The following is a 20,029-nucleotide window of genomic DNA, read 5'->3' as shown; positions in this document are numbered from 1 at the left end:
ATTTGAATTTGATAGCATGGTAGTATACCATATTTTTAAGATATTGTAGCAAATAATAATTATAAATGTTTACATTGGGACGATTAAATACAATAATTATGTATCTGAACTTAAAAAATATGTGTATTTTTTCGCCTTAGTTATTGTAACATACTTCAAACATTTGAATAAACGAACGACATAACAAAACTAGTTTAAGAAAAACAACTTGTTTTTGATAAACAACAAACCATAACATAATATCGTATGGTATTGTTTGTATTTTTTGCGTGATAGAACACAACAAAAAAGCTAACTTTATAAAATGTAAAAAAAAAGTATCGTTTGCTTATGTGTAAGAATAAGGTAAACCACGGGTTATAATTAGTATTTGCAATAAATTATTTAACCAAAATTGTAATTCACGTTTAATAAATACAATATTAATGATTAAACATAAAAGGGTCTTGCATGTATATGTATATGAGTTATCAACTTCCTAATATAGCTAAAAAATAAATTTAATAAATGTATTGTTGATAATTGTAGTGACTTATAAGATTGCAGTAGTGAATAATAACACATAAAACTACAACTATATATAACTATTGACTATATCTAATTAAAATGTATAAGTATTTTGTTTATGAATGGATATCTTTCATTCCAATTTTCATTTCTTTAAAAATGCCTTTATACTATTAGATTCTACCAAGAGCATAATTCGCATAACATTCGTTTTGAGTACATATTTACCACCCCCCTTTTTCTTCATTATTTATTCATTTTTTTATTTTTAACAAAATTTAATTAACTGTAGGTAAAAATAAAATGTCTTATAAATTATAAAAAACTGTAAGTTTTACACTTCCCACTTCAGTAGGGTTTTTTTTTAATTATCTAAAAGATATTTTTTTGGCAATAACTATTGGTGAATTATTTATTTATCATACTGATTTTTGCAACGCTCACATTAGCGACAGTTTTCTTTAATTAAGTATATGTATGTAACATGAAAATATGAGTCAGAGCTAATGTACACATAATATGTACCTTTTGTACATCGTCCCAGTGTGGATAAGTAATTTTATTACATTTTTGTAATATTACAATTTTTAAAAAAAATTATTAGTTTGTGATAATGTAAAATTAAACGACCTAGAACCAACATCTTTATCACATACAGTCTGTAACATATCTATTACTATTGTCAAAACTCGAAGCCCACAAAAGAGTATTCATCATTAGCAATAGGTTCTATTGGTATAAAACACGGGTTTATTTTACCTTTATTTAAAACAATCGGTGTAGTTAGGATTTTGTTTAAGGGGAGGGCTGATCTTTGATTTACACAAAATTCACACTTTTTACATAATTTAAATAAAATACATATATATATATGTATACAGGGTGATCAACTTATCGTGAACCACTCAATATTGGAGGGGAAGTGCAGTTGGGAAATGCGTGCTGATAAAAATACTTATCCAAAACTAGTTATCGCCATGTCAAAATGTTGAGTACATTATTCTCAATTTTAAAAGTTAATGGAATCTATGCGTTACCATTTAAGTTCCAAAAGTTGTAATCAAAAAAACCAAACTGGGAGGGCGTTAAAAATATAAGTATTATAAAAATATGCATTTAAAGACTATTTAAACAATGCAACTTAATGTATTTTAACCGTACTGCATATATTCTAATTGCTGCATAAAACTATACAGAAACTTATGCATATAGATATGGGAAATTCGAAAAACAGATTTATAAAAAAAAAATATCGGTGATGCTGGTAGTAACAGTTTGGGTCCACTCCGCCAATTTTTTTGTTTTACTAATTATTTATAGTAAACCAAAACATGAACTATAAGATTTCATTATATAGTATAGAAAGTACATTATCAGCATTGAGTTTTTACTGAAATTAGTAGTGGGAGACTAAATTGTTTTATAAAAACATGTTTTAAACAAAAGAAAGACATTTTAACTCAATACAGTAAAATTAAAAGTATATAATAATGGTTGATTATAATAACGACTGTGGTGATTTTTGTACTTTGGACTATTTAGACTGTAAAACGCATAACAAGACTTTTGATAAATGTAGTAATACACTACTTATTCATTACTAGTTTTAATTTACTATCAATAATTAGTAAAATCAAAAAATTGGCGCAGAGAACCCAAACTGTTACTACTATTTTTGAATCTTAAGGTATAAAATAGTTAAACGAATGTCCGAAAAGAAATATACAATAAAATGTATACATTAAACTTTGTGATATCATATATATAGCCAGACAGTTTGGAGTCAAACATAACTAATTATAACAAAAAACTTTATTTTCTGGGTCCTATATTTCCCGGTCTGCAATTATGACATGTCTGCAAACTAGCAAGTCAAGAGTTATTTTTACATTAATTATGATAGTATTGAGGATACTTGATTTGTAGACAAATACACACTTTTCTTTAAACCGACAAGTATTTTGAATACCGGCAGATTCTTCAACGTCTTACACTAGTTTACTATTGAAATAATTGCAATTTTGTAGCTATTGTTTTTGAAAATATATTTGTTTAGGCTTTATTACTGTATGCGATAATACCTACTTAAATAAATACCTTTTTAGTATTTTCTTGAGCTTTATTAGATTTTGAAACTTATATGGTAACGTATACATATTTTTAACTTATTAAATTAACAATAATTTGCTGAACATTTTTAATGGTCGATAACCAGGTTTGAATGAATAGTTTTAATATAATTAAAGTTTGAAATTTAGGAAGGGTGGAGAGAAGAGCTATTGTTATCTCAATTTTTTCAGTAAATTATTCCTAATTTTAATACCCTTATTTTTGCTTTGCCCATAAGAGAAAAACAATTATTTAAATACTCACAGTGTGATATAAAACTATCATCTTTTACACTATCAAGTTTTTCCAAAAAATCAGGATCCTTTATAATTTGATATTCATCCCTGGAAAATCCTTCTGGTTTATTGTAAGTCAAAATCTGAAAGACCCACATAACTAATTATAACAACAAACTTTATTTTCTGGGTCCTATATTTCCCGGTCTGCAATTATGACATGTCTGCAAACTAGCAAGTCGAAAGTTATTTTTACATTAATTATGATAGTATTGAGGATACTTGATTTGTAGTTCCATTTTTTTATCACACATTCATTCCTAACCTATATTAATATAGACTTATTAAAATAAAACAACCTTTCGCACTAAGTATATCTTTGAAAATAATTGTTATATTTGTATAACAATATTTAATATCATCATTCGGGTATAAAGATGTTTTATTTTTTTTTATTTACAAATTTACTATAATACACAAGTTTTTCCAATCGAATAAAGATCATAGCGATAACGTATCCTGTTTTTTTTGTTTATCATAGTTTATTTTCCACAACACGTTTGGTAAAACAACAAAAATTCGTATAAACAGCACCAACAAGACCTGAATTCTTATTTTTTTGGCTATCAAAATGAACTTGCGACAGCATATTTTTGTCCCTTAATACACAACAAATTGGTGGATACTGTACAAGTACATGAAAACTGTTCAATAAACATATACATTAAAGTTGAAACATGCGATATCATATTTGTGGCCATACTGTAATTTTTAATCACATATCGGGTAATCTGGTAAAAATGTCTTATGTATTTTTTGTTGTTGCGCTCTTTATACTATCGGTTTAATTAAAACTATGTTGATAATACACCTTGTTTGAATAATTTATTAAAGTCAATTTTAAAAATGCAATTGAATCTTAGGGTTGGGACTAAAATTCGGATTTTGCGGATACCCGGATAATTCGGATACGGATATCCGAAATCCGGATAGTTGAAAATTATCCGGATAGTTTCGGATATTCATTTAATTTTTAACCAGCCGAATATTTTTTTTTGATTACTCAACTTTATGTATTTGTTGAAACTTTCACGGGTTGAAATATCACGTGGATGATTTTCAGATATATCCGTGTCAGTGGTTATTAACCGGCAGCGGAATAGTCGTGACAACCCTGAGGATGGACTCTGCAAAGAGTCCGAATAGTCGATTAACAACAAATACATCAATTTGAGTACTCAAAAAAATATATTCGGCTGGTTAAAAATTAAATGAAAATCCGAAACTATCCGGATAATTTTTAACTATTCGGATAGTTTTGGTTCTACGGATAATTGAAATATTATTTGATATCCGAAACTATCCGGGTTTCGGATATCCGTATCCGAATTATCCGGGTAATTCGGATATCCGACTAATTCACATAAACTCTAAACTTGAAACTTCAAAAATAGTTATCCAAAACGGGTTATTGGCCAATACAAATTTTTAGCGCATTATTCTCGGTTAAAAAAGTTAATGAAATGTATGCGTTACTGTTTAAGTTTCAAAAGTTGCTATCAAAAAAATTAATCTGGGAGGGGGGTAAAAACAAAAAAACAAATTTGAGAGATTGAGATCACATGTAAAAAAAACATGGGAAAAATAAATTCAATTATTAATTAAAACCAGTGAGATATTTGGTCTAACTTCTTCAAATAATTGGTGCTCAATAGCATTTTTAAAATTTAATCTTAATAAATAAATTAGTATATGGATGCCGCATATACTAATTTTTAATAAATTTTGTATACAGATCTACTATAATACACAGGTTTTCTATTCGCACAAAGACCACAGCGATTATGTATCCTACATTTTTGTTTATCATAGTATTCTTTCCACAACATGTTTCTGGCTTGGTAATGCCTTTAACACGTGTGGACATTCAAAATCGTTTTTGGTGAAACAACAACAATTCGCTTAAACAACACCGCCATAACCTGAATTCTTATTTTTTTGGCTATCAAAATGAACTTGGAACCGCATATTTGTTGTGCCTAAATACACATTTGGAAACAAAAATATATTTTCAACAAGCATTTTTTTTTTTGTCAAAAGAACACATTTTTCGTAACGTCACAAATTAATGGAAAAAAATAGATAAAAATACTACCCTTCAGTTACACTTTTTAATTTTAAATCATGGTTAATTTAACAAATTCTAGGAACAGTATTGTTTTATTTTATGGGTCCTATATTTCCCTGTCTATAATTATGACTTGTGTTAAACAAAGGTCTAAAAAGAAACATACTACAATTCAGATTCGTTAAAAAAAAGATAAAAGACAGAAATTTAGTTTTAATTACAACAATTTGGTGGATAGTGTACAAGTACATGAAACCTGTTCGTTAAACATATACCTACATTCAAGTTTAATCACGGCGAAATCATATTTTTGGCCAGACTGTATTTTTTAATCCCACATGATGAACTATTATTCAATTTTTTATTGATTGGGTCTTCTTCTTGAAGTTCCTATCCGTTTCGAATGTTGGAAACCATAATGGATATTGCTTCTCTTATACATTTAAAATATTTAAATATTTCAGACATTTTTACGAATGCACCTCTGGCCATTTCAATCCGGGATTTAACTTCCATATCATGTTCCCAGTCCTCATTTACCCATGTACCGAGATTTCTATACTTTTGAACCTTTTCTATTTGCTATCCCCTAATTAACAGCTTTTCTCTTACAGTTTGTTTTTTTCGAAATTACCATATATTTGGTTTTATTAATATTTAGAGACAACCCAAAACTTTCGCTTGTGTCCACTATTCTATCTACAATTTTTTGGAGGCTTGACGTATTATCCGTGAATACAACTGTATCATCAGCATATCTTATGTTGTTAATGCATTCCCCATTTACTTTTATGCCCTCGTTAACTTCATCCAAAGCTTCTCGAAGTATGTATTCCGAATATAGGTTAAATAAAAGTGGTGACAGGACGCATCCCTGTCTCACTCCTCTTTTTATTGGAATATCGTTTGACATCACTGTTTCTACTCGTATAGCAGAAGTTTGGTTCCAGTATAAGTTACTTATTATACTCAGGTCTTGATCGTCAATTCCAGTGACTTCTATTATTTTTAAAAGTTTATCGTGTTCAACTCTATCGAATGCCTTTTGATAGTCAATGAGACAAGCATACACATCGTGATTGACATCCCTAGCCCTTCAAATTAACACTTGTAAGCTAAAGATGGCCTCTCTTGTACAAACTGAATTTCTAAACCCGAACTGTGTATTACTCATTTGAGTTTCGCATTTTTTTTGTAATTTTTAATCACATATCGGGTAATGTCTTATGTATTTTTTGTTGTTGCGCTCTTTATACTATCGGTTTAATTAAAACTGTGTTGATAATACACCTTGTTTGAATAATTTATTAAAATTCAATTTTAAAAACGCTATTGAACACTAGGGTTGGGACTAAAATTCGGATTTTGCGGATACCCGGATAATTCGGATACGGATAACCGAAATCCGGATAGTTGAAAACTATCCGGATAGTTTCGGATATTCATTTAATTTTTAACCAGCCGAATATATTTTTTTGAGTACTCAACTTTATGTATTTGTTGAAACTTTCACGGGTTGAAATATCACGTGGATGATTTTCAGATATATCCGTGTCAGTGGTTATTAACCGGCAGCGGAATAGTCGTGACAACCCTGAGGATGGACTCTGCAAAGAGTCCGAATAGTCGATTAACAACAAATACATCAGTTTGAGTACTCAAAAAATATATTCGGCTGGTTAAAATTAAATGAATATCCGAAACTATCCGGATAATTTTTAACTATTCGGATAGTTTTGGTTCTACGGATAATTGAAATATTATTTGATAACCGAAACTATCCGGGTTTCGGATATCCGTATCCGAATTATCCGGATAATTCGGATATCCGACTATCTGGACAGGCCCAACCCTTTTGAACACCAAGTATTTGAAGAGGTTGGAAAAAAAGCTTAATATTTAATTTAACCCTATTATTCAGCTTAAATCAGATTGTTTTTGCAAAATCTCCATTTCTTAATTTTGCTGTCTATTCAAAAACGACACCTTTCAAATGTAGGTATATAATTCGGTATAATATTCTTATGATAATTTGTTAATGACTAACATACAGTGTGTAATGTCAAGTTCCACCGAGCTTCACATGATGCATTATGGGTACAATCAATGATATTCATTTTTTTTTCATTTTTAAATTAATTAAAATAGAGCTAGTATCTCTTTAAAAAATATTCTAACGTAAAAAAAAATTTCAAATTTGAAATAAAGGGAAAAAATCTTGTTGAATTGATATGTAACATGATTTTTTTGGTATATGGCCACTGAGTGGTCAGCATGTGACCGAAACCAACATATGGCATGCGACACATGTTGGTTTTAGTCACTACTCGGTATTTGCTTTGTTGACGGTGGGACGACATTTAAAATTGGCCTTAAATCTTCAATAGATAATAAATGTTTATTTTGGCCAAATAATGTAAATCCAATTGGCGGTAAATATGCCGTGTGTATTGTTTAACTATACGTGACAATTAAAAATATAAACAACGACTTTAATATATACTTTATTATGTAAAAATAAACAATAAAGCTTCAATCGAACAAAACAATTGTATTATAATTTACAAATCATCAATACTTTAGTTTTATACTCAAAGTTTCACGTCTTCCATGAAAAAAGTGATGAGGACATATAGTTCTTCGTCGTTACGTACATAAAATTCTAAAGTTTTTAATTCATTATTGCCCTTCTTCTCATTTATTTTCTTTTTTGTTATATCGAGTAAAATAGCACATGCTTCTTTATTTCGGTTTTCTGAATTTCCTTCTTCTATTCCAAGACGAACTTCGTCCCAAGCCTCGATAGCCCGTAAAATAAACTCAGGGTCTAATAGAAATTTCAAATCTGTATACAAATACAAATTCCGGTTATGTCTGGTCATCGTATTAAACTAATAAATATTAGTTAGACAACATATTGTAACAATATATAACAACATATATGTTGGCGTAAATCGGAACTCGACTATTAGTGAAAAACGGAATTGATGATAACATTCGAATAAAATATTTTTTTTTTTTTAAAGTTTGCCAAAGATTTATGCGGTCTTTTTTTAAGGAATTTTGTACAGGCAATATTAACGAAAAAAAAGAGGTTTAAATAAATTTCGACAATGTCATTTATTTATAGGATAATTGTAATAGCAATTTTGGTTTATTTAAGGCCAAAATGTAGACTACATAGATTGGTCCAATTTCAATTCTTGTGGAGAGATTTGAGTTCTTCGGCTACTTAATTATGTTATGCAGAAAGCTGAATCTCATTCATAAATGACAGTATCTTGTAACTAAATAAATATAATTTGCAATTATTTCTATATAAAAATACGATTTTTTTTATAAAAAATATCTTCCCTAGCAAATACTAAAAAAAGATAAAAATGTAAATAATGTCTCATTTTTTATTATAGTATAGTAAAAAATATTTTCAAAGAGAAACACTACAAATTTTCAATTAATTTATGGGTAAACTGGTGTAGGGCATTAAAAAAATTACCCGGTATAACATTTTTATGCTGGCTTGGCACCTATATGTTACGTAAATTTCCACCAAGTTACAGGCATTTATAAGTTTGGGTTTGGAAAATTAATCAAGAAGACAAACGTTTGACTACAATTTGTTGTTTTTCAATAAGTGCATCCATCTAAATTTAAATTGCTATGGTTTGAATACCCTTTTTTTCACTTTGCTTATTAGAGAAAAATAATTATTTAAATACTCACAGTCTGATATAAAACTATTATCTTTTACACTATCTAGTTTTTTCAAAAAATCAGGATCTATTACAAAATTATATTCAGCTCTGGATAATCCTTCTCTTTTATTGTAAGTCAAAATCTGAAAGACCCACATATTAGTATTAGTATTATTATTAGTATATATAGTCGACTGTCTTTTAATATTCAATGTAATAAAGTACACTAGGCTTGCAGTTTTACTTAAGATAGGTCAAAGAAAATGTATTATGAAATTAAAGAAGCCCTGGAAATCATAAGTGCTTGACCTAATTAAGTACAAACTAGTTTTTATATATTTACATTTATTATGTAGTTTCTTATAGATTTGCGCAAGTTGTCTGATGTCCCTGATGTCTCGCCACCGTCTGGTACCATGGGCGAACTATTCAAAGAAACCTGAAAGACATACTCTAATATTAGTAGTATCATACATTTCACTAGCATTATTATTATAGATATCACAAAAGAATTTGATCATATGCGGTTGTTCAACACAATATCATCTAAATCCATTGATACAGGCAACAAATATGTATGTTACACACACTTTTAAGTTTGAACTTTAATAAAATAATAACAAGTATTGATTTTATTATTGTTCTTGTTTTGGAAAAAATTGTATATTCAAAAGAATCAAAATTTTTGAGTGGAGATAGGTCAAAGAAAAATTGTTTTTATTTTTTTTTAATTTTAACCACGATTTTTAAGAACATAAAATAGTGGCGTCAAAAAATAATACTTAGCGGTTGGTATAAGAGAAATAGGTATATTGAGAGGATATTATCAAACTAAACATTTATAGTGGAATAGTTGAAATTAAGTCCAAAATGTATATTTACTTACAATAAGACCGAATAAACACACTGCAAATAGCGTAAAACTCGTGTTGGACTTCATCGTAAATACCTAAAACAATAAAAAGCTCATCAATTTGTATGAATAATTGTGTCAATTTGACAAATTAAATAACTTTTGTTCTAGTTAATATTTTTACAGTTTTTTTTAATGATTTATATCATACTCATTAGTGATATTAAAACACCGCATTTTATATTGATAACTACACATATTTTTCTTTAATTTTTTTATTCAAATTGTTTTAAAAAAAATGGCTATCTTGTACATAAAAAAAAGAAAGAAAAATGTAAAACCAGTAAAGAACAATTAAAAACATCATTGCCTAAATAGGAAAAAAAATATTACCTAAATATGCTGTTATTGATACGGTTGTCGTATTTTTTGTTTGTTACTATTTGTGCTTTACTTTATTTGACTTAATAATTAATAAAGTTTAATTCCTTCGCTTTAAATTATAAAATCGAATGCTATTGTAATCCTATCGACCAGTAAAAATAGTCATTCACTTATTTGTAATTTTCCAATTGAAAACGAAAAATATAGGTAAACGATACAAAATGTTCAAAAATTGATAGTGTTCTAAAAATTATTTAAAAATTTAGATACTTTATAAAATTGAAAATGGTATAATTTGAACGTTAACATGTAAACGTTGCCAAATTTTAATTATATATTGAAGGAAAAAAAATATAAATATGTGTCAGTTCTAATGGTTTTATGTTGGCAATAAAAAAAAATAATTTTTACATCTAAAGAAAACCATTTATATATACCATTGTCTTACGAAAAAAAATTTCAAATATCGCTTACTTTTTTATGTTTGATAAACTTAACGCAAAGAAACTAAAATTCACACTAATACTGTTAGTGGTGTTCGGATTGCCTTTTAAAGGTTAGATTTGCCACTCTTTGCATACGTCATATTTATATCTAAATAAATATTTAGATATAAATATGATACGCTTTATTCAAGATATTATGGCGATAACAAACTTCTAGACCAATCTGATTTAATTGTTCACGCCCTACTTTCCACCACTTTGTCCGGTCGGTACTAGTCGATACCTAATGCGACACTTAGAAAAGAATGTAACACACCTAAAGTTATATGAAGGGTACAGAGAAAAATAGGCATGTCTTTTTGATTAAATACAATAAAAGCAAATTTTTAAAATTTTTTTAAACATGTTTTCCTTAAAATACAAAAAAAAAAGGGACTTTTTTGTTTCTTTCCTGTACCCTTTGCGTACTCACATCGAGCCCGTTGCGTAAGGAACAACTCTGTAAAGAGTGTACACTATAGTTGGAAACAAACATATTTTTAAACAGTTTGTTTTGGGGTCCATGATATAAAGATAAATCCCAACTATTTATTTTTAAAATAGGATTCTTATTATATGTTCTTCACACCTTAAGACATAAAACTATAACTACCCTTGTCAATTTAATCAGTTTTTATGTATTCAACAAACATTTTGCATTCTAGTTAGAATGACAAATGACTGTGAACAACGCAAATTTTTAAGTTTTAACCTTGAGAGAACTGTAATACTTTACAAACACAGTTTTTATAGAAATCAAGTTGGTTTTTGGGCATATCTTGTATTATTATTTGATTTCTACATTTTTCATATTTTCTTGTTTGAACATTTGAATTTGTAGCAAATAATAATTATAAATGTTTACATTGGGACGATTAAATACAATAATTATGTATCTGAACTTAAAAAATATGTGTATTTTTTCGCCTTAGTTATTGTAACATAGTTGAACCATTTGAATAAACAAACGACATAACAAAATTAATTTTAAGTAAAACAACTTGTTTTTGATAAACAACCAACCATAACATAATACCGTATGGTATTGTTTGTATTTTTTGCGTGATAGAACACAATAAAAAAGCTATACAAAAATTGTGAAAAACATCTTTATAAAATGTAAAAAAAATGTATCGTTTGCTTATGTGTAAGAAATAAGGTAAACCACGGGTTATAATTAGTATTTGCAATAAATTATTTAACCAAAATTTTAATTCACGTTTAATAAATACAATATTAATGATTAAACATAAAAGGGTCTTGCATGTTTATGTATATGAGTTATCAACTTCCTAATATACCTATAAAATAAATTTAATACATCTATTGTTGAAAATTGTAGTGACTAATAAGATTGCAGTAGTGAATAATAACACATAGAACTACAACTATAAATAACTATTGACTATATCTAATTAAAATGTATAAGTATTTTGTTTATGAATGGATATCTTTCATTCCAATTTTCATTTCTTTAAAAATGCCTTCATACTATTAGATTCTACCTAGAGCATAATTCGCATAACATTTTTTTTGAGTAAATAATTACCCCCTACCTTTTTTTTCATTATTTATATTTCTAGTTTTACTTAATAAAAAAAAAATTATTATTAGTTTACAAAACTATATTTATGTTTTAAATTATAAGTCTGACAACATAACACATTCGAGAGAGCTTCAACTTTTAAATTTAATAAGTGAACTTGCAAACACTTTTATGATAATTATCGGATGGGAACTTGAAAAAAAAAAGCGATTAATGATTATCAATTTTATAAATCTCTAATGTTGTAGTGCTGCTAATGTGTCATAAACTAATAATATTTTAATAAACAAAATTTAATTAACTGTAGGTAAAAATAAAATGTCTTATAAATTATAAAAAACTGTAAGTTTTACACTTCCCACTTCAGTAGGGTTTTTTTCTAAATTACCTAAAAGATATTTTTTTGGCAATAATTATCGGTGAATCATTTATTTATCATACTGAGTTTTGCAACGCTCACATTAGCGACAGTGTTTTTTAATTAAGTATATGTATGAAACATGAAGATATGAGTCATAGCTAATGTACACATAATATGTACCTTTTGTACATCGTCCCAGTGTGGATAAGTAATTTTATTACATTTTTGTAATATTACAATTTTAAAAAAAATTATTAGTTTGTGATAATGTAAAAGTAAACGACCTAGAACCAACATCTTTATCACATACAGTCTGTAACATATCTATTACTATTGTCAAAACTCGAAGCCCACAAAAGAGTTTTCATCATTGGCAATAGATTCTATTGATATAACACACGGGTTTATTTTACCTTTATTTAAAACAATCGATGTAGTTAGGATTTTGTTTAAGGGGAGGGCTGATCTTTGATTTACACAAAATTCACACTTTTTACATAATTTAAAAAAAATACATATATATACATATATATATATATATGTATACAGGGTAATCAACTTAACGTGAACCACTCAATATTGGAGGGGAAGTGCAGTTGGGACATGCGTGCTGATAAAAAAAACTTATCCAAAACTGGTTATCGACCTGTCAAAATGTTGAGTACATTATTCTCAATTTTAAAAGTTAATGAAATCTATGCGTTACCATTTAGGTTTCAAAAGTTGTAATAAAAAAAACTTAAGTGGGAGGGCGTTAAAAATTTAAGTATCATAACACCATGCATTTAAAGACTCTTTTAACAATGCAACTTAATGTGTTTTAACCGTACTGCATATATTCTAATTACTGCTTAAAACTATACAGAAACTTATGCATATAGAGATGGGAAATTCGAAAAACAGATTTATAAAAAAAAAATATCGGTGATGCTAGTAGTATCAAATTGGGTCCTCTCCGCCCATTTTTTTGTTTTACTAATTATTTATAGTAAACCAAAACATGAACTATAAGATTTCATTATATAGTTTAGAAAGTAAATTATCAGCATTGAGTTTTTACTAAAATTGGTAGTGGGAGACCAAATTGTTTTATAAAAACATGTTTTAAATAAAAAAAAGACATTTTTATTCAATACATTGTGTGTGTGTGTGTTACAGTAAAATTAAAAGAATATAATAATAGTTGATTATAATAACGAGTGTGGTGATTTTTGTGCTTTGGACTATTTAGACTGTAAAACGCGTAACAAGACTTTTGATAAATGGTGTAGTACACTACTTATTCATTACTAGTTTTAATTTACTATCCATAATTAGTAAAATCAAAAAATGGGCGCAGAGAACCCAAACTGTTACTACTATTTTTGAATCTTAAGATATAAAATAGTTAAACGAATGTCCGAAAAGAAATATACAATAAAATGTATACATTAAACTATGCGATATCATATGTATAGCCAGACAGTTTTGAGTCACACATAACTAATTATAACAAAAAACTTTATTTTCTGGGTCCTATATTTCCCTGTCTACAATTATGACATGTCTGCAAACTAGCAAGTCGAAAGTTAAGAGGATGCCGCATATACTAGTTTCTTAGGTTCTCACTGTAGACAGTACTGTTTGAATAATTTTTATGTAGATCTTAATTTGTTTTTACATTAACTATACTTAAAAATATATTTAACAAGGGTACGCTGATGTTTGTTTTAAACTGAAAATGTGTACCTTAATAATTGTACTGAAATTATGATAAGCAGCCAATTTTGCATAACATTCACGTACATTTACTAACTGTATTAATACCTTAATTATTTTTTGGTATTTTTAAAGATTATTGAACATTGCACAAATTCCAAATGTAAATGAAATATACCGTGTTGGCTTTTAATGGTAATTGAAATAACCCAGTAGCCAGATTATCTATGGGGACGCATTTGAATAGAAAACAAAATTAACAAATGGAGAATGATAGCATTGAGGATATTTTATTAGTAGTTCTTCTTTTCATCAGGCTATCAGAGCCTTTTTTAATACAAAATTAAAAAAAAAAACAGCCTCTCGCACTTAAGTACATCTTTGGCATAATTTTTTTTTGAAAATGTATTTTATATTCGCATAATAATAATACTTAATATTATCATGCCAATATGAAGATGTTTTTTTTTTTACTAATTTACTATAATACACAGGTTTTTCTGTTCGAATAAAGATCATAGCGATAACGTTTCCCACATTTCTATGTATCATAGTATATTTTCCACAACGTTTTTGTGCCTTTGTAATGGCGTTAACACATATGGACATTCAAAATCGTTCTTAGTAAAACAATTCGCATAAACAGCATTACCATGACCTAAATTTTGTATTTTTTGGCTATAAAAATGAACTTGCGACCGCATGTTTTTGCGCCTAAGTACGAATTTGGAAACATAAATATGTTTTCACATCTGGAAAGTCAAATTCAACAGCGATTCGCACAAACAGAACCGTGACGACATAATGTTTTATTAAATTTTTTTTGGCTAACAAAAAGAACTGGCGGCAACATGTTTTTGTGCGCAAACAATACAAAACATCATCTGGAAACGAAAATATGTTTCGACAAGCGTTTTTTTCTGAAAAAACCGGTTTTTCGTAAAGTTACAAATTTATAAAAAAAAAATTTTAATGTATAAAAAATACAACCCCTCAAATCTAGGGCACAGTATTTTTTTCATTCTTCATGTCCTAAATTTCTCCTTTTGTAGTTATGAGCCAACTGGCTAGTCAAAAGTTAAGGGGCTGTCATATGTACTAGATTTTAAGGCTCTCGTTGTAGACAGTATTGTCTGGAAAAACTTCATGCAGATTGTTATTTTTACATTAAATATGTTGATGGTACAACAACCTGGTTTGAACAAATTATAAAACCTCTTTCGTTAAGAAAAGTAAATAACACTTTTTTCGGTTATGTGCCAGAGCTAAGACATGAAAATGTCAAAAAAAAAAATCGATAATAATACAACCCTTGAGTTACACCTTTTGACTTATAATCGGGGTTAATCTCACAAAATCTAGGAACAGTGTACTTTTATTTTCTGGGTCCTATATTTTCCTATTTGTAATCATGAATTGTGCTAAAAACAAAGGTCTATAAAGAAACATACTACAATTCAGATTCGTTGAAAAAAAGATAAAAGACACAAATTTAGTTTTAACTACAACAATTTGGTGGATAGTGTACAATAGTACATGAACCTGTTCGTTAAATATATATATATATATATATATTAAAGCTTAAACCATGCGATATCATATACATTTGACCAGACTGTATTTTTTAATCACACAAAATGAACTATTATTCAATTTTTTATTGATTGGGTAATCCGGTAAAAATGCCTATGTAATTTCATTATTTATACTATCGAGTTCATTGGAAGTGTTTTGATAATACACCTTGTTTGAACAATTTATTAAGATTAAATTTTTAAAATGCAACTGAGCAGCTATTATTTGAAGAGGTTAGACCAAAACTTTGGATATTTAATTAAAACCCTATTCTTCAGTGAGACAATCGGCTTAAATCAGATCGTCATGGCAAATTCTCCATTTGTTAATTTTGCTATCTATTCAAATGCGATACCAAAGATGATATGACTATTGGATTATACTAATTACAGCATATTTCTTGTTTAAATAACTAGAATTTTGTTTAGTTAACATATAATAAATTTGTGGGCAGGAGGGCGAAAATTACTTATTTAACTTTCTGGTACTTTTCAAATGTAATTCCTGATCTAGTTTATTTCACTCCCATAAATCTATTCAGATGTTCTTCAAAGTTACAGTGGGTACGAATAAAAAATAAATTACACCTCGGCGAAATCGTACCGAGTACTTAGGTACTATAAATAAGATGACATAGCGTAGTCAGAATAAGTACATGTACAGTACCCACAAGGGCGTAGGTAGGTACTTACTAAATAAAACATACACGTGTGATTAGATATTTGAATCAAACGGATGTATTTGTTGAATTTAAAACAGTGTATTAATTAATACAAATCGAGTTGTGTGCGCAAACTGGATTATTCCAAAACTCGTGCAATAATAATTAATAAACAAAACAAAAATGAAAAATAATTAAATTTTGAATTTTAGTTGTCATTTGGTGGCCTATACCATCGCGGATGAGAATAGAGAGGGTTCTTTTTCTCGCCAATGAGATTGACGGGCCTGGGATCTCCGGACTTCCACTGTTCGCACCTGAGTTCTGAGCATCCGTGAGTGATAAGATACGTTTCCAGCTTTTTGATTACTCCAGACAGCGAACAAAATTCACACGGGATACCGTCATCTTCTAATTGGATAGCCGTTAGCTTTTCGTTGAAAAACAAGCCAACCAAAGACTCGCTGCCGGGCTTTTCGAGTACGATAGCCATGAAGTTCGCCATGTAGGGGATGATATGCGAAGTTCTGAATAATTGCTGTTCTTTTGGATGTAAGCCTAAGACCTGATGAATCATTGCAATGTTTGACCGGTGCAAGAAGTACATTGGATTGATTGATGTCCCACTGAAAAACAAAATTAAAATATTACAATTAACCCGTTTCCGCTTACGACCGTGAAACAGTACATAAAACTTCAATGTACCTCTTCAAAAACAATAACAGATGCTCGGCCAAACCGCAAGCCATTTTTCCGTTGAAAGCACTTTCACTGATTGAAGTAAATCCCCACCAAAATATTTCATCGATCTGTAACATTATCTGCAAAAATATCGTCGCAATCAATTGCGGTTCTCGCTTGTTTACAATAAGGTACAAAAATGATTACTAAAGCATCTTCTTTTTCAAACAAGTGGCAAGGGATTGCGTTATCATCTTCTGTGATTATTCTATCCTCGCGGCAACATTCCCACGTGCCTTTTAGACAACCTAACAACAAATATAAACATTGAAGAGACTGTTTGCTAAAAGCCTCGACATCTAAGGTCATTGGGAGTAAATTACATAGTCTTAATAACTTACTGTAATCAGCATCTTCCTTATCTAACCATAATTTTTCTGAAAATCTTGTGATCAAACTTTTGATATCATCACTGTTTTGATGTTCTTCATATTTCTTTGCAAGATTAGCTTCATATTCTTCGTTTTTTGGATCTTGTTTCCTAGCGTATTCCATCTAGAGCATAAAATTATAATTTATAATGCTTTGATACACACGCAATGTCATATAACGTACCATTAAAAGAAGATCATCATCTGCGCATGTTGGAATTTTATCAGGAACTCCTCCTTTAAATAGTGCACTCAACAATACTCGGGCACTTTCCACACAACGGTTGTCGCCGTCTGGCATTGATAATATCTATGATGTATAAATTAAATACTTAGAAACCTATTTTATAGTATGTTTTACGGACAATTTTACCGGGAATTTTTCAGCATCATAATCTTGGTCGCCAAATATTCCTGAAAGCTTAGTCGATAACCTAGATGCGAGACCACCCAATTCCTTTTTGCCTACAGGAAGCAAACCTGTTCCAACACCTGGAACTGATTTCGGATTCCAACTCAAAAATCTTTGAATGTGAACTGGGACCTCTAACTGGGGATTTTCCTCCCGCCTTTTTGCGATGTTTGCTTTAATTTTATCTTGTTTTGCTATCATCAATTCTCTATTTTTCCATTTATCTTCTAATGAGGCTGACCCGTGTCGAAGAAGCAACATAACCCTAGTTACTTCATAACCTGTACAATTAGACAGTAAAAACGTTTTTATTCATGCTTAAATATTTTCCACATTTCTATTGACCTTTGAAACTTTAAAGATAACGTTTATGTGTATCAAGTTAGTGTATAGTATGTAAAGTTATGTGCATTTAGAATAACTTGATGAGAATTTCTATTGGTCGACCACCATGTTTGAATAATTACTTATAATTTAAAAATGTAGAACGGGAAGTGTTATGTGGTTGAATATTTAATACTACACTCCACCCTTCTTCCCGTCATAAATTTAAAACCTGAATACCATTTAAAACCGTTTTTCAAAACTGATTATCGGCCAGTAAAAAATATTAAGACAGTTATTTGTAGTTTAAACGGTTAGTTAAAAAAGACAAACATTTCAATACTGTTTTGTATTGTAAAATATCATCATAAAGTCACTAAAGTGTCGCCCAAAAAAAATATATATACTTTAATAATAAAATACTAAATAAAATGAGTTACTTTAAAAATATATTACTTTCAGATAAATTGAGTGTGTTACGGTTTCGTTAAATCATAAAGCTGTATATGAATATATTTTTCTCTAAACCCACTTATACAAGTTAATCATTTTATCGTGACCAACATCTCGCTGGGTTTAATTAATATTTGAATTTTTTTTTTGTCTTTGTTTTTTTTACATAACGTGATCTAAATTTTCCTCAAATTTTTATGTTCCTACCGCCCTCTCAAACTTATTGTTTTTATTTCAATTATTGCAACTTAAATGGTAATGCATGCATTTCATTAACTTTTTAAATTGATAATAATGTACTAAAAGTGTTGACTGGTCGATAAAATTTATTCAAAACTGATTAATAACCAGTCAAAATATTTAGAAATATATTCCTAATTTAAATAGTTAATTTAATATATACGTTATTATATTTTAAGTTTCAAAAGTTTATTTAAAAATAATTAGTTTTGAAGGGGCAAAAAAAAAATTTGAAAAAATTGAGATCACTTTGTATTAAAACACTATGAGAAAAAAAAATTCTTGTTCAACCCTATTAGATATTGAGTGGTTCACGATAAAATGATCACTCTATATGTTTGGGTTTGCTTAGTTATTTTTTATATCGTTTATAAAGTTGAAAAAAAAATCAAATCAAAATTATTGTTTGTGTGATGCAACAAAAAACTACACTTTTTATATTAATTCTGAGACTTAAAAAAAAAAAAAAAGAGAATGAATAATAATTATTTAAGTGCTTGAAATACATTTTAAAAATTTACTCAAGTGCAGAAAACAGTATTTAAAAAAAAAAATTCTGAGATGATTAAATAAAAATGGAAAAATACAAGCTAACGGCTACTATGAATTTTATTTTTAATGAAATATTTTTTTTTAAATACCCACAACGAGAGCCGTTATTAATTTTCAAAAGAAGTAACCAACTTTGGTTTCAAGAGCTTTAGACAATTTTAAAACGTTACAGTACTTTACTTTTGAAAAATATAAGCGGTTACGAGTAAATTTCTTTTTTTATGAATTTTAATAGATTTATTTGTTTTTTTTTTCATATTTATTATTTGATTATAATTCTGCCTGACAACATTAAACCTTAGTTAAGCGATACTCACCAGGTAATAGTGAAATTTCTGCCCCTACGTCGCAGTATCGGGTTTTCGAGCAAAGGAACGGATAATCTAATGAATCGACTATGGCCACTGCCAACAACAAAGATACTAAGCACAAGTACTTCCCCATTGTATCAGGTGCTGTGAAAATAAAAAAAATATTCAAATTAATACCGGATGACAACGATCAGCATTTTCACAATAATGTTTAAATAATTTCATAAGTTACCTTTAAAATCGCCAAAATGTATAACAAAGTATAAAGTTTACAAAGAAGTACAATATAATAGTTACAACGAAAATTGCCACTATTGTAATATGTGATTTCTATCGTCCTCCGACATGGCTTTATATAAGCAAAAGTCAGTTGGAAAAATATAATAA

The 20,029-nt window shown here is 28.6% G+C and overlaps 2 protein-coding genes across 2 annotated transcripts in view; one reads left to right on the top strand and one right to left on the bottom strand.

Annotated features, from left to right (window-relative positions):
* The first annotated feature begins 9,184 nt into the window (after positions 1 to 9,184).
* LOC126845140 (uncharacterized) overlaps positions 9,185 to 20,029 on the top strand; it is a 39,215-nt gene continuing 28,370 nt past the window's right edge. The window contains exon 1 of the mRNA XM_050583704.1: positions 9,185 to 9,250. Coding sequence (XP_050439661.1) covers positions 9,197 to 9,250 — 54 coding nt within the window. The 5' untranslated portion in view covers positions 9,185 to 9,196. The remainder of the gene's footprint in view (positions 9,251 to 20,029) is intronic.
* On the bottom strand, positions 16,292 to 19,988 carry LOC126845135 (uncharacterized). Its single transcript, XM_050583695.1, has 8 exons — positions 19,875 to 19,988; positions 19,649 to 19,786; positions 17,724 to 18,043; positions 17,535 to 17,660; positions 17,321 to 17,474; positions 17,127 to 17,227; positions 16,944 to 17,059; positions 16,292 to 16,864 (listed from the first exon to the last, which is right to left on the bottom strand). Exons 2-8 carry the CDS (start codon positions 19,773 to 19,775, stop codon positions 16,447 to 16,449), a joined length of 1,362 nt encoding a protein of 453 aa, XP_050439652.1. The 5' UTR covers positions 19,776 to 19,786; positions 19,875 to 19,988; the 3' UTR covers positions 16,292 to 16,446.

This window comes from Adelges cooleyi, unplaced genomic scaffold (assembly GCF_023614345.1).
Source record: "Adelges cooleyi isolate 19-005CV unplaced genomic scaffold, UGA_ACOO_1.1 ACOO_flye_CR_arks_rails_tigmint_CR_PRNA_68, whole genome shotgun sequence".
NCBI classification, from domain to species: Eukaryota; Metazoa; Arthropoda; class Insecta; order Hemiptera; family Adelgidae; genus Adelges; species Adelges cooleyi.
This window is presented reverse-complemented; position numbering and strand designations above follow the sequence as displayed.

Coding starts and splice junctions, on each gene's coding strand:
- LOC126845135 (XM_050583695.1), bottom strand. CDS start 19,775: ATGGGGAAGTACTTGTGCTTAGTATCTTTGTTGTTGGCAGTGGCCATA. Junction 17,661..17,723: donor ATGATGCTGAAAAATTCCCG/GTAAAATTGTCC, acceptor TATACATCATAG/ATATTATCAATGCCAGACGG. Junction 17,475..17,534: donor ATGATGATCTTCTTTTAATG/GTACGTTATATG, acceptor TTTATGCTCTAG/ATGGAATACGCTAGGAAACA.